This window comes from Schistocerca piceifrons, chromosome 5 (genome assembly GCF_021461385.2).
Source record: "Schistocerca piceifrons isolate TAMUIC-IGC-003096 chromosome 5, iqSchPice1.1, whole genome shotgun sequence".
Classification (NCBI taxonomy): Eukaryota; Metazoa; Arthropoda; class Insecta; order Orthoptera; family Acrididae; genus Schistocerca; species Schistocerca piceifrons.
Genome location: NC_060142.1, coordinates 32,507,236 through 32,522,834, shown reverse-complemented (window position 1 = coordinate 32,522,834; position 15,599 = coordinate 32,507,236). Strand labels below are relative to the sequence as shown.

At 43.7% G+C, this 15,599-nt stretch overlaps 1 protein-coding gene across 1 annotated transcript in view; it reads right to left on the bottom strand.

Annotated features, from left to right (window-relative positions):
- Nucleotides 1–15,599, bottom strand: part of LOC124798538 (inactive dipeptidyl peptidase 10) — a 1,422,769-nt gene that overhangs the window by 21,017 nt on the left and 1,386,153 nt on the right. Inside the window, exon 16 of the mRNA XM_047261988.1 lies at nucleotides 14,936–15,093. Within this exon, the coding sequence (XP_047117944.1) occupies nucleotides 14,936–15,093 (158 nt within the window). The remainder of the gene's footprint in view (nucleotides 1–14,935; nucleotides 15,094–15,599) is intronic.

The following is a 15,599-nucleotide window of genomic DNA, read 5'->3' as shown; positions in this document are numbered from 1 at the left end:
TTGATAGAAGAGATAGAGAAGATCCAACGAGGAGCAGCGCGCTTCGTTACAGGATCATTTAGTAATTGTGAAAGCGTTACGGAGATGATAGATACACTCCAGTGGAAGACTCTGCAGGAGAGACGCTCAGCAGCTCGGTACGGGGTTTTGTTAAAGTTTCGAGAACATACCTTCACCGAGGAGTCAAGCAGTATATTGCTCCCTCCTACGTATATCTCGCGAAGAGACCATGAGGATAAAATCAGAGAGATTAGAGCCCACACAGAGGCATACCGACAATGCTTGTTTCGACGAACAATACGAGACTGGAATAGAAGGGAGAACCGATAGAGGTACTCAAGGGACCCTCCGCCACATACCGTCAGGTGGCTTGCGGAGTATGGATGCAGATGTAGATGTAGTTATGCTGTTCCAAAACACATAGAATTTTGCGTTTCACTAGGTGGATGACCCTTAAAAATCACATTCTTTCAAGGAAAACGTCTGTAGTTAGTGGAATAACACAGTAGGTAATAAAGTTCTGCGTAATAACCATTTGGCAAAATACTCTCTTCCATCGAGTGCTATCATTTCCAAAATCTCATTTCAATATCTCAGACCGAATTCGAAAGATGAGGAATGTTGCGCATATTTCACTCTGGCTTTATCGCTGGCAGGACCTGATGCCAAATGAGCATGCTACGTCATATCAATTTTCTCAAGATTGGTGACAGATAGAGACCTCCACCGAAGGCCATAGAAAAACGCGCTATGTTAGCCTAATTACATATGGAACAACATATTATGTAATATGCACCAGACTCAAAATCATAGAAACCTCTGTTTTTCATTGCAAATTTTTTCGAATTTCGCGCAGCATCTCACTTCTACGTATATATCATGATAACTGTGGCCATTAAAGAAATGATGGGCACATCATCATGAACCTGACGTATAAAGGTATATGTGGTGTCACCGCCAGACACCACACTTGCTAGGTGGTAGCCTTTAAATCGGCCGCGGTCCGTTAGTATAGGTCGGACCCGCGTGTCGCCACTATCAGTGATTGCAGACCGAGCGCCGCAACACGGCAGGTCTAGAGAGACGTCCTAACACTCGCCCCAGTTGTACAGCCGACTTTGCTAGCGACGGTTCACTGACAAATTACGTTCTCATTTGCCGAGACGATAGTTAGCATAGCCTTCAGCTACGTCATTTGCTACGACCTAGCAAGGCACGATTATCAATTGCTATTTATCTTGTGATGCATGTACCGTCAGACCGATGTTCACCAATTATGGATTAAAGTTAAGTATTCCAGAAGCTATGTACTATTTTTGTTACTATAAGACCTTGACCTGTTCCAGACCTCACGCCAGCCGGCGTAAGCTTAAACGCGTGCCTTTCGGCTATCTCATAGTGGCTTGGCTGTCTTGCCAAGTCACAACAGTATAAGTAACGCAAAAATGAATTTTTTAGCTCACAGTTTCTGCAAAACTGTTTGAGAAAGATTGCAAGGCCAGCACTTCGATTCTGTCATGGCCGACCGGCCGAAAGATGGCAGGCACAGTCGGTGTCCACTCCCGAAAAAACGAATAAACTCGTCCAGCATTTTGGACGAAAACTGGTCATTGCGCTTCGGTCACCGTATCCTGTGCGGACTCTACCATGGCTTTGGAGGCGGGTACCGCAGTCGCCATATATTCTTCTGCGTAAGTCAAAGAAAGACACTGACACATTGCCTTGAATAGGATCACAACAGTTTCCATTTATCTCGTAATACACTGTCTGACAAAAAACGTGAAGCATGTGGAAGACGTGATCGGATGTAAAAGTGAATTCGAACACGTACGCACCATCGGCGGCCATGTAAATGATTAGAACTGCATGCTTCTGTCACTCTCAGAACGGCCACAGGGGTGCTTTAGCATTGTTCGTTTCTAGAGTTATTACCAGGTCTGGTAGGCTTTATAAGATGAGTGAACGATATTCAGGTGTTGAGCAACTACTCCGAAGGACACGGAGATGCCATTTATTCACGTGAGACAGCGTTATCAGCACATGTCAGTCTGTGAAAGCGGCCTCGTTGTGGGTCTCCATTTGGCGGCTAGTTGAACCTTACAATTTTGAGATATGTGGGCATCTGTTCGTGACAGCGGCCCAATGTTAGATTGGATGGTGACATGAGAACAGCCATACTCGTCGTCATCATTTGCGACCACCACAAGGGAGGGTCGCCCTATTGTCCAGCAATCACAGCATGCCGCCTTCACGTGTACGCCTGCCATCCCAGTAACGGACGCGCCACGACATTCTTTGTCGTCCCGCGCTACTGGACGGAGACCAGCAGCGGCTGGGCGAGGTAAGTAGCGTAGCGTCGCATACATAGGCTCCATTAACATCACAATACAAACGGCTGCGTCTGAAGTGATGCCGTGACCAGGCAGGATGGACTGCTGATGGAGGGCGTCCCATTGTGTTCAGCGACGAATCCCAGTTTTCCACTATCCCTTACGACGTCAGCGAGGATGGCGGCGACCTGGGGAGAGGTCCCATTCTTCAGTGTGCCATGTTACTCGTGGAGTTATGGCGTGGGGATCCATAATGTATGACTTCAGGTCATGGGTGGTAGTGACTGAGGGAACTCTGACAGCACAGAGGTATGTCACCGACATCCGACATTCTCACGTGTTGCCTGTCATCAGACAGTACCATGGTGCCATTTTCAACACGTCAAAACATGGCACGCGTCTCTCTGTAGACTGTCTGAGTGATGTTCAAATGGTTCAAATGGCTCTGAGCACTATGCGACTTAACTTCTGAGGTCATCAGTCGCCTAGAACTTAGAACTAATTAAACCTAACTAACCTAAGGACATCACACACATCCATGCCCGAGGCAGGATTCGAACCTGCGACCGTAGCGGTCGCTCGGCTCCAGACTGCAGCGCCCAGAACCGCACGGCGACTCCGGCCGGCTGAGTGATGTTCAGCCGCTTCAGTCTGGAACCGCACGACTGCTACGATCGCAGGTTCGAATCCTGCCTCGGGCATGGATGTGTGTGATGTACTTAGGTTAGTTAGGTTTAAGTAGTTCTAAGATCTAGGAGACTGATGACCTCAGAAGTTATGTCCCATAGTTCTCAGAGCCATTTGAACCATTTGAGTGATGTTGAGGTACTTTCATGAAGAGAAATACCTCCATATTTGTCCCCGAGAGTATGCGTGTAGGACCAACGTGAACACCAACCCTACCCCAGTGCCAGCATCCACGATGTCAAGGACGAGTATGGAAATGAACGTATGGCATTGTTGACAGGGTGGCCCCATTCGGGGGAGTTCGGCTGCTGTATTGCAAGTCCTTTTTAGTTGACGCCACGTCAGCGACTTGCGAGTCAATGATGACCAGTTACAGCAGCAGTGGGCCAGCTCGCCTCAGTGGAGGGTACATTGGCTTTCGCCCAATCGAATTTGTCCATGTGTCTAAGCCACACGAGGTACAACGTTTTATTGACAGGTGGGCTCCTACTGCCGAGTTATTTGTAAATTTGACTCGATTTTGTAATCACTGGAATAACGTCACATACCCTTTCAGCTTGTGGAGTTTCATTCCGTATCGCCCTCACATTATGGATGCTTCACTGTTTTTTTCTTTAACGTAATTTTTTACGGAAGTCACTTATAATCGTCGGAGAAAGGCACTAGTATTCCGTCTCTAATAGGACCATGCGTAGTAAACGGGTAAACGGTGTGGAGTTGAATCAACTTTCAGCTCCAGTTTACCTCGTAATAAAAATACATACTTATTTTAGTTGTTTGTGTATGGCAAACGGTATGACGAGACTTTTCATATCGCCTGTGTTGTGCGATATACAATGAGGATGCTGTTATCATCCACAAATCGTAACTGTTGAATTAGATGCCTATGATGTTACAACGCGAATGCCATTTAAGAAATACGACATTGCCGTGCCTGTGTTATTCCAAATTATGATGCAAAGTTCCTTTTGGCATTCATGAATGCATGTCCAAAGGAACGTTGCATCGTAATTCGGAATAACACAGCCATTACAATATCGTATTTACCCGCTGGCAACGAGCAAGCGACTTTCAAGTAAAATGTCGTACCTGTAGGGGAACATATATAATGAATGTACGAGTATAGCTTGTAGACGTATGATAGACGACAAATGGAAGTTTGGATCTGGCCGTGAGTCGTCTACGATAGCCAAATTGTAAGGCGACCGCTCGCGATAAGCGAGAAATTCGGGGTCGAGTCGCGATTCTGTACAAATTTTCATTTTAGTCGTTTCATTATAGGATGATGGTTGTTCAATATTCGCAACTGCGAATACATCTAATGTAATTTAAAGTGTTTAAGAAATAAATGGCTTCCACGTAGATCACTGTTGATTTGAGTGATCGATGTAAATGTTTCGCTAACATTTCAGAGTAACTCTTCGCAAGCGATACAGCTACTTGTCATCTTTCTCAGCTTGCGGGAGTTTACCCATATCGCTCTGGAATCTATATTGGAAATGAGAGAGGTGGAGCAAACACTCGACTCCCTTTCAGAAGGTTCTCAGTTGAAATCCACGGTCACTTATCCAGATTTAGGTTCCCCGTGCTTCCCAAAAATCGCTTGAAGCAGATGTCTGAATGAATCCCTTGAAAAGGACGTGGCCGGTTGCCTTCCACATTACGAACTTATCTGTAGGGGAGACCGGGCCTAGTTGTTACACGGGGCAAGTTGTTACTTGACAAGAAAAATTTCCGCGCTAGAGCAGTTTACTCGTTGCTCCGCCAGATGGTAGCACTAAGAGTCCCCCTCCTCCCATCCTGCCTATATCAGCCGTCAGTTGGTACTAAGGCGCTAGTGACAGAAAACGTGTTTTTCCTGTGCTGGAGTAATTTTTGTACTCTGTGTGAATTTTTTCATAGTTCGCAGGAAATTGCTGATTTCATTTTAAGTTTTGCAACATATCAGCGTCCAACATTCAGGTACGTAGTAGTATACGTTAAACTTCCACACAAAAAGTTTATATTGTTGATTTCGACGATAAGAGAAAATGGCATAGGATGGGGTCAGTTGTTACAAAGGCGCAGGGGCAAGTTGTTACGGTGTAACAACTTGCCCCAAAGAGTTTTTGTTTCCTTTAATGTAAGCAATTATGTCTATTATTATAAGAAGAAGACTGACAGAGGCACTATTCCTAAGGAAACATATGCTGAAGCAGCAAATGAGGTTCTAAGTGGCTTTTCTTCACTGCGGAAAGCTGCCCAAAAGTACAATATACATTTTATGACGCTGCAGAGGTTTTGTAAGCGATTGGAATCAACAAAGGGAGGTAGGCAACTTATTTTTCATTGTCAGCGTTGCCAACTGTGGCGTTGTAGATTATTGGTGTTATATAACGTGCAAATACATCAATATATCTGAGCAAATTAATCTCTTCTGACATAACAGATACGCGCAGGAAAACGTAGCCAATAACAGCCTATTACAATTTATCTTGTCTGCTTACTTTCAGAATCAGGAGAGATGCTTGTGCCAAACGTTGGTTATAAGTGATCTCGGCAGGTTTTCTCAGATGAACAAGAAGCAGAGCTGGAAGAATACATTCAGAAAGCTGCTAAGCTCTACTATGGACTTTCTGCGAAGGAAGTGAGGAGTCTAGCATTTCAATATGCTGTGAACAATAATGTCAAGTTTGGTTGGAGCGATGTAGAACTAGCTTCCACTGACTGATTTGGAGGATTCCTCAAACGAAAGAAAAAGCTTTCCATCCGCACACCAGAAGCTACCAGCCTAAGCAGGGCTACTGGTTTCAATAAGCACAATGTAGGTAGATTTTTTACAAATCTAAGTGAAGTTTATGATCGATACAAATTTCAATGTCAAGAAGTGTATAATGTGGACGAGACCACGTCACCACGGTACAAACGCCTGCCAAAATTGTAGCAAGGAAAGTAATTAAACAAGTCGGTGCTATAACGTCTGCTGAAAGAGGAACTCTAGTTACTGTTGCCTTGGCAGTAAATGCGTCTGGAAACTGAATCCCGCCTTTCTTTGTGTTTCCAAGAAAGAACTTCAGGGATTATTTCCTTCGAAATGGGCCAGAAGGTAGCGCAGGGTGTGCAAACAAGTCAGGGTGGATGACAGGGCAAGATTTTTGCTCGTTCATGCTTCATTTCATTCATCATTCCAAGACTACAAGAGAGCGACCGGCTCTCCTTCTTTTGGACAACCTCAATCGCACCTTGATATTTCCGTGTTAGACGTAGCCAAAGAAAACGGGGTTGTCCTTCTCTCTTTTCCGCCACATACGACTCATAAATTGCAACCTTTAGACAGAGCTGTGTTGGGCCCATTTAAAAAATATATTAACTCTGCATCAGATGCGTGGATGAAAAACAATGCTGGGAACACTATGACAATATATGACATTCCATTTATAGTTAAACAATCTTTGCTTAGAGCTGCTACGCCAAGGAACATCAAGACTTGATTTCAAGTGTCTGTAATATGGCCATTTAACAGAGACATTTTTACAGACGATGAATTTTTGCCCTCTGCCGTGACGGACCGCCCATACAGGGAAGATGAAACTCTGCTTTCTGTGTCTCTTACGAACTCAGTAGGGGATGGCGTTCCCAGCACATCAACAAGTGTGGAATCAAGTCCGACGCGTTGCACCTCAACAGTTGGTTCTGCAAACTCCATACACACACATGTGCCACCTGAAGAACTGAGGCCTTTCCCGAAAGCTCCTGCCCGCAAGAAAACAGAAAGAAGTAATAAACGAGTGAGTGCTATCCTGACTGATTCACCAGTAAAAGCAGCATTGACAGTTGAGGCAAACAGACAAAAGAAACGTGCAAGACGACGACTGGTGTTGGCGCCGAAAAATAAAAACAAGAAAGCAAAAACGGGGAAACGAAAATGTGAGATCGTAGAATCATCTGATGAGGAAGACGACTGCGTGTGTATTGAGTGTATGGAACCATACTCTCTGTCAAGACCACCATCCACATGGATACAGTGCACAAAATGTAAAAGGTGGGCACATGATAGGTGTGCCAAGCATGACAGTTTCTTTATTTGTAAAAACTGTAGCTCTGATAATGAACTTGATATTTCTTCATCAGATTAATGATGACTGTATGTCAATATTAGTATCGTGTTTCAAGTTTTATGATTTGTTACCACCTCATGCATTAAAACTAATGATTAAATAAATCTGTGTTATGGAACCAAAAATATATTTTTTCTTAATCATTATGTAACAACTAACCCCATATAGTGTAACAAGATGCCCCGCAGTGGGGTAGGTTGTTACGTCATACAAGTTAGCAAAAAAGTTGATGTAGACCTTAACAATCTGAGCTTACATTTATGACAAAAATTTCATTGTGAAGACTAAATAATGGGCTAACTTTTGGCATCTGTCCAATCGACATACGTGTTTTGTGTCGAGGTATACGAGATTCCAAAAAAATTTGTAACAACTAGCCCCAGTCTCCCCTACCTATGATAACGTCACCCTCGACAGAATGTTAAATACTGAACTCCATTCCGTTTTGATTTGAGCCTAATGCCTACAGCCACACAGCCACTTTGTTACTTTCGTAACAATTCTGGCTTCACCAGCTGTCGTCAGAAATATAGTGTGGGTAAGACTTAGGACTGAGTTGTTGTATCGATGCGTGTTTAATTTTCGTGCTTCATGATATATAAAATATGACTGCTGCAATTCATCCGACGGACAAACGCAATAGCAAACTTTCTTCGAGCGAATCGCACCTTCATAGTTCAAAATGAGATCGGGTAACTTATGTGCAAGAGGGAGGATTTGTGGAAACAAAGGGTAAGAAGTAACATTGCAGCTATCAGTCAAAGGACCAGTTTCACTCAGCTCTTCAGAGCAATCTATCTTCTGCAAGCTTTTTTTTCATAGCCGCTTAGATACTGCACTCTACATCATTCTTTAACCTACTTAATGTAATCTGGTCCTCGACTTCCTTTATAATTACCCCTCACACATCCTCCATTACGAAATTAACTATTCCTTTATATCTCATGGTGTGTCCATCAACCTTTCTCTGTTTTGAGTCAAATTACGCCATGATACATTGCATCTTCATTAGTTGCTTGATTTACCTAACTAATTTTCAACATTCTTCTGCAGCACCACATATCAAAAGATCATACCTCCTTCTTCTCTCTGCTGTTCATCTCCTACATTTAACTTACACAAAACTCAACACTCCAAACAAATACTTTCAGCAACGATTTCTTAAAACTTACACTCACATTCAGCGTCAACATGTAACCCTTTTTCACAAAAAATTCCTTGCTATTGCCAGTCTACAATTTATAATTTGTTTACTTCTGCTATCGTCAGTTACTTTGCTGCCTAAATAGCAAACATCAAACATCGTCCACTACTTTTAAAGATCGCGCACCTTCACGATTCTACATACAGACAGTACGCTCGCTGCTACTACATGCTCCGTGCATTGCATGTGTCTGACTAGCAGTCGTTTCTCGTCAGGTGATGCCGCTATCGCCTGGAAGAGTTTACATCGATGCAGGTCGGTGGCCACAATGTTCTGACTGATCAGTGTAAAGTGCTACTGATCTCAGAGTTCTTCGAACTGCCCGCATGACACTCTGACAAAAGTATTGAAACCTCGCGTGTCTTCAGTACAGAGCTCCACCAATACAGAATTATAAGATCCAATGGTTTCCCTTGGTAACAAAAAGTTTCTGGAGGACATGTGTCTTTTTTGTGTTGATTTTTCTGTAATATTGATGATAATAATAATAATAGTAAGAAGCGATAGATGTGTGTGTTTACAATGGTTGGAAACTGTTGGCAACATTTTGCAAAAGATGACAATTGTAATGTAACGTCGCGAGACAGTACGCAGTAGCATTTATTGCACTACTTTGCAATACGGCTCGCAGCTTTGGAGCCTTTGGCGGTTATAGAAACAGCCGCTTGTATCTTAGCGTGACTCATTCGCACCTGTCGCTAGCCCAGCCGTGGGAAGCGGTACCCGTGGCAATTCGAGCGACATAATATTCAAGCCCCTACGAATCTAAATAAACTATATTAAATATTATTTAATTTAATTAAAATTCAATATACTGATCTTTGTTATTAAAAAGAAGATTGCGTAAAAATCTCAACTTTCTAACTGGCATACTTTCGGAGTTAGACAAAATTACGTAAAACACCCCAAACGATATTTGTAAGATTAAAGTCGGTTAGGATGCATAGCAGCTTGTCTTTTAGTATCATGTGGAATCATTACTAAAGCTCACAGCACGTCAGGTCAATTTGTTTAGAGTTTCATAATTAAAAACGTTAACTATTTGGCATTTTTCGTAATATAAAATTCATAAAAGATCAGTATTTATTTAATGAGTTGTTTTGTGAGTAAATGAGAATGAGTGAGAGTGTGTATCTGGGACATACGAAAAAATTCAATATTATCTAATGTTACACCATTACGTAACTGTGTCTTGGGAAAGTTGTGGTTTACCCACATTGCTGGTGACGTATGTCTAAGTGGGCTTGCTTTTGTAAGTTGGCAGCCAGAATAGCCGTTTGCAGAGTAATAAGTTTCTAAATTTATTTCATGTTTAGTTTTCCTTTCGTTTGATTTTGTTAAACATTATATTAATATTTGCATATTGAAATGAAGTAAATGCAACTGGGAATAGTGATTGGCGTAACACAGTATTAGGGCGAGAAAGAAATCGAAGGATTGTTTTGATTGGCTGGTCACTTTGAACAACCGATCAGAGCTAAGCAGTTCGCGCGCACTGCTGAGTAGTTATACTGGGAGAGAAGCAGACTGAATAGGCGGTCGCTGGCTAACTATCGGACGTGCAGATCATGTTAGACATGTTCGTACATTTTGAGTAAAATGAAGAAGTTACTAGTTTCATGGGTGTGTGTGATGTCCTTAGGTTAGTTAGGTTTAAGTAGTTCTAAGTTCTAGGGGACTGATGACCACAGCAGTTGAGTCCCATAGTGCTCAGAGCCATTTTTTTGTAATGCCTTGAAAGCAGTTGCATTTACGGACAGATTGTGAAAATACGAGCTTTGTGAAGTAATCTGTTGGATAGATAAACGCGTGTGAACTTTCGGCCTTTGTAGAATTCCGCGTGACATGTTTCATACCCGTTTACGGAATAGGTGGCTAGCAGTTTCTTTATTATAAATGCAGTGAAAAGGACCGACTGTGAAACTCGTATATTGTAGCGGAGTAATGACTGTAAATCGCATAATAATTCAGGTCGGACTTAAGTGCATCTCTGGCTGCCTTGCATGTGTACTGAGTTGTCTGAACTGTGAGCTGAGGGCAGTGATACTATTTGTTAATTAAATACAGGCTGATGGCAACTGTTTATTTTGAAACTAAAAAAATAAAAGAACTCGTTTGCTGAATTTTGACAATTTTCTAAAGAGATGAAGCAATCGCCCTCCCTGGAACGGCACGACCGCTACGGTCGCAGGTTCGAATTCTGCCTCGGGCATGGATGTGTGTGTCGTCCTTAGGTTAGTTAGGTTTAAGTAGTTCTAAGTTCTAGGGGACTGATGACCTCAGACGTTAAGTCCCATAGTGGTCAGAGCCATTTGAATCATTTTGAATCGCCCTCCACCCGAAATTTTTTATAAGATGTTACAGGATAGCTTGCTACCAGACGTTACGCAGACTTTGCAAACGTGAGTATTGACGATGTTTTTCTTCAAAGCTGCTTTTAACATCGTCTGTACAGTATCTACGAATGCAGAGAAACGGGCTGGTGATCAGACGCCGTACTGAAGTAGGTGGAACTGTAGCAGTGCACCGTACGACGAGAGACAGTGATCGAACAAGTACGCCACCCAACTAAACCCGCCCGACCGCAGTAAGTATACCGAATTCGCAACAGTTGTGTGTTTTTGCATGTCGTAGTTGATTTTAGGTGTGAAAGTACTTTAACACTACCGGAAAAAGAAACTCGAGCAGCACAGAATGCAAGCTTGAGGGCGAAGAGTAAAGGGATGTTGTTGTTGTACCATCAGTGGATGGAATAAGTTTGCTTCCAATCAAGATTCACCGCGCATGCCTTCGACAATTCCGGTGTTTTTTGCATATATTTTCAGTGGAACACACATACAAATATAAATTGGGGGTAAGAAATGAAACATAATGCACTTTCGCCGCCTATATTAAGAAGGCCTGTGCGCTGAGCATCCCAACTAGAGACAGTAATCATACAAATCTTATCTACCCAAGAGTAGCGTTACCGGTAGCCACTTACAGAAACGCATTTTCCTGACTAAATATTGTATTTCTAATGACTTACATCACTTTCATATTTATGAATGCTCAATATCACATTTGTGGTGTGCGTACTGTAAGACCTTCGGTACCCACACCATCAGATTATTTGACTTGTCGCTCTATCGAAGTAGGCGAGTGCCAGCAATATGTCTCGTGGTCTTATCGTGGCGTGTTTATCTTCTGCCGTTAGGTCAGACGATAGAAATGCCACTTGTACGCTTAGAGTAGCAGATTGACGGTGACCAACTTTAAACAGAACTTGATTAAATGACTCTTGAGTTTCTCCCGGCGTATTTGATAATCAAAATATCCACGGGTATGCTGCCGGTCTATAGTGTCCAACGGGCACAATATTTCGGCGATCATACATGTCGCCATCATCAACGTGGTCGACACGTTCGTCATCTGGCCACATGGTATGGATAAACTCCTTGACTTCCTTACACATCTAAACTCCATACACCCCAACATCAGATTCACTATGGAGACTGAAACGGAGGGTAAATTACCTTTCCTTGACGTCATGGTCAAGAGAAGGGCTGACGGCACCCTAGGTCATGGGGTGTATCGGAAGACAACGCACACTGATCTGTATTTGCACGCAGACAGCTGCCACCACCCTTCACAGAGGAATGGGGTACTTAAAACTCTAGTACATAGGGCACGCACTATCTCTGACGCAGAGAGTCTACCCCAGGAATTGGAACATCTGAGAACTGTATTTCGAAAAAATGGGTACTCAGAGTGGCAGATTCAACGTGCTCTCCGCCCAACCACTGCAGCACAACCTGTTGAGGTGGATGAAGTCTCGAGGGAGGAGGTAGGCACTGCATTTATTCCATACACAGGCGCACTCTCGGGGAAAATCGCCCGCATTCTGAAGAAACACCGGGTCGGAACTGTGTTTTGTCCTCCAAATAAAACTCGTGCACTGGTGGGGAGTGCCAAAGATGACCTTGGTTTGAGGAAGGCCGGCGTGTACCAGATTCCGTGTCAATGTGGCAAGTCATATATTGGTCAGACGATGCGTACCGTCGAGGATCGATGCGGTGAACACCAAAGGCACACTCGACTGATGTATCCGAGCAAGTCGGCGAGACGCCGTCGCAATCTGTTCCACCGCGCGACCGTGGCGCGGGGCGCGGACGGCGGAGGGAGCGCGCCGCGGGCGGAGGGTATTTAAATCTGCCGCCGCCGCGACCGAACCCAGTTCCCTCTGAGCAGCCATAGCGTACGGATCTCCGTGCCGGCACGTTCACAGGAGCTCAGTCCGTCAGTTCACCTGATGATGGCGACATGTATGATCGCCGAAATATTGTGCCCGTTGGACACTATAGACCGGCAGCATACCCGTGGATATTTTGAGAACTTGATTAATTTTCACACACATTTATTAAAATAATAACAAGCATAAAAATAACTTAACTTGGTTCTGGATGCTATTTACAGTTGACAATCTGAAGTTCCTTTGGTCTTGGTACGTTAATCTCATTCTCACATATCTCTGATACTTGACAAAAGTGTCTATACATTTGTCTTCATGGCTATGTACAGGAATATGATAATCTTATTAGGTGCAGACTGAAACTTGACTATAGACTGGTACAGACAAATGCAGACTAACTCAGACTAAAGCAGACTAACTAATCGGAGGTCTGTACACTCGTTATAATACATCCAGCGTTCAGGTATCACTGCGCGAGTGTGATCCACGAGGAGAAAAGGTTCTACGTTAGCAGCGATCTCATTGGCTGCGTTACATATTAATACGCGGATCGGCGGAAGCAGAATTTGGTCCGTCTCTAAGACAGCGCCATCTCGTAGGGCGGAGACGAAACCATGTACACAAAAAAATTTTATAACTATTTCCGTAGAAATCTGTGAAATATTAGTTGAGTTGTCTAAACAACTTCATATTACTGCCCATTCACATTAGGCTACCTGTTCTTTCTCAAGTCACATTATTCAAAAAGGAGGATAGTTACTCTGAAACAACCAAACAATAAATTATCAAAATAGCGCCCATTTCCTAATCACTCGGCAATCAGACGGAAACCTCTATTCTTCCTGCTTTCCTTTTAGCTGATAGTCGAGAACCTTGCCGTTAGTCTGCTCACTAACCCGCACCAGGTAAACAAAACGCCTTGTTAACTCTCTAGGAGTAGGCCAGTTGACATAGTAATACAAGAAGTGTATTCGCAGTTGCGAATGCGGGCAGATTCCAGCTGTAGAATGGAATGACGACTTTGCAATTTTGGGCAGGACGAGAGCTCGAGGCCAGATTTCCCACTTGGCGCGAGCCGTCCCCTGAACCATTTCGGGTGTCCGTGCACGCTTCACGGCCAGACGCAAACTTACTTATGTCGTGTCCGTGTGTCATTAACCTGCACTCGTAAACTTACTGTAATTCCTGTACATGGGAGAGATAATCGAAAGTCGCTTGCCTGGTGTCGACGGATAAATACGGTATTGCAGAGGCTGTGTTTATATGAACTACGGCGCAGTTTCCTACGGGCTTGAATACAGGCACTGCAATATCGAGAGAGTAATAACCTGCGCATATGTAGTGCTGCAAATCAATAACAAACCAGTCTGTCTAAACACGTTACGCGGAGCATCCGGTGACACAATCTTGTTCAGGACAGGCTGCACTTTCACAGCAATTAAAATGGAACAATAAATAATAACAAGCAAAAATTTGCAGGCAAGTGTTACAAGCACAACCAAGAAAAAACTTATGTTTAGTGTTCTGTAACTCCTGTGAATTCAGCTATAACGTTTTGGAACATCCTTGGAAAATCAAAGTTGCGAGCACGCAAGGATTAAATCCTTATATAGAGCTTATCGAGTGCAATGGACACGCTTCGCGCAAGGTGTTTAGTTTTAACCACCCATTACAAAATTTAAGATATATTAATACCGATAATAATAAAACAATACCGCCAGACGAACAGAGCAGCAGGTGCTACGTTACGTGTAAATTTAAGATTACTCTTTACGTTAGTAACACCTCACTACAGTATAATCGTAAAGGAACTTGAATAAGCTACTTTCGTCGTTTTACTGATAGTTAAATTTTCCCTTGGGTTAGCCCGTTTTCATTTTTGTAATAATTATTCTTCCTTCAGAAACGAAAAAACTTGTACTTTAGACCATGTAGGATAATTTCTCTTACACCCAGTCAAGCAACGAGTGCAGGGCATTTTGTCTCTTACAAACACAAAATTGAAATGTGCATCACATAGATAACGTTAAAACGTTCTAAAACAGACACTGTGCAACACTGACTTGTTCCTAACGAGACTAGTCGTTTGCTGTCGTTATGACTACCCTTGGTATACTCACCATACTGTTCGCAGTTAGCGGACGGGCCTTCTTAATCTAGGTGTCGTTGCCATTGCGCCATTTTACCAAATACTCGGAAAATTTAGTCGGAGAAGTTCGGATTCTCCCTGTATATCGTCATTAATGAAGCACTGGCTGTGCGGTGGATTGTGCGTTGTGTGACCCTCACTTCACCGGCACTCGAACCGCCGCCTCCTCCTCCGCATAGCACCCAGCCTGTCCTGTCAAGAAGTCAGTACGCTACTAGCGCACGCCGAGACACTTACTGTAGTAGAGCCAGTCGGCGATGGGCGAGACGGCGATGCCGCACTTGAAGATGCTCTGCTGGGAGCCCATCAGCATGGCCGTCACGTAGCCGCCGTACCCCCACCCCCACACGCCGACGCGGGTCTCGTCTAGGAACTTGAGCTCGTCTAGCAGGTACCTGCGGGCAAGGCCAACATGTGCACAACTTATCAATACAATTGAAAAGCACCGTTCAACACGACACAGACAAGTATGTTCCGAGCAATATTACAAGGGGGAACGTTCATGGAACTGATCGAAAATGTCAATTTTCAATTTATTTTTTATTTGAAACTTCCTGGCGGATTAAAACTGTGTGCCGGACCGAGATTCGAACTCGTGACCTTTGCCTTTCGCGGGCAAGTGCTCTACCAACTGAGTTACCAAAGCACGACTCACGGCCCGTCCTCACAGCTTTAATTCCGCCAGTACCTCGTCTCCTCCCTTCCAAACTTCACAGAAGCTCTCCTGCGAACCTTGCAGAACTAGCACTCCTGGAAGAAAGGATATTGCGGACACATGGCTTAGCCACAGCCTGGGGGATGTTTCTAGATTGAAAGTTTCACTCTACAGCGGAGTGTGCGCTGATATGAAACTTCCTGGCAGAATAAAACTGTGTGCCGGACTGAGACTCGAACTCGGGAT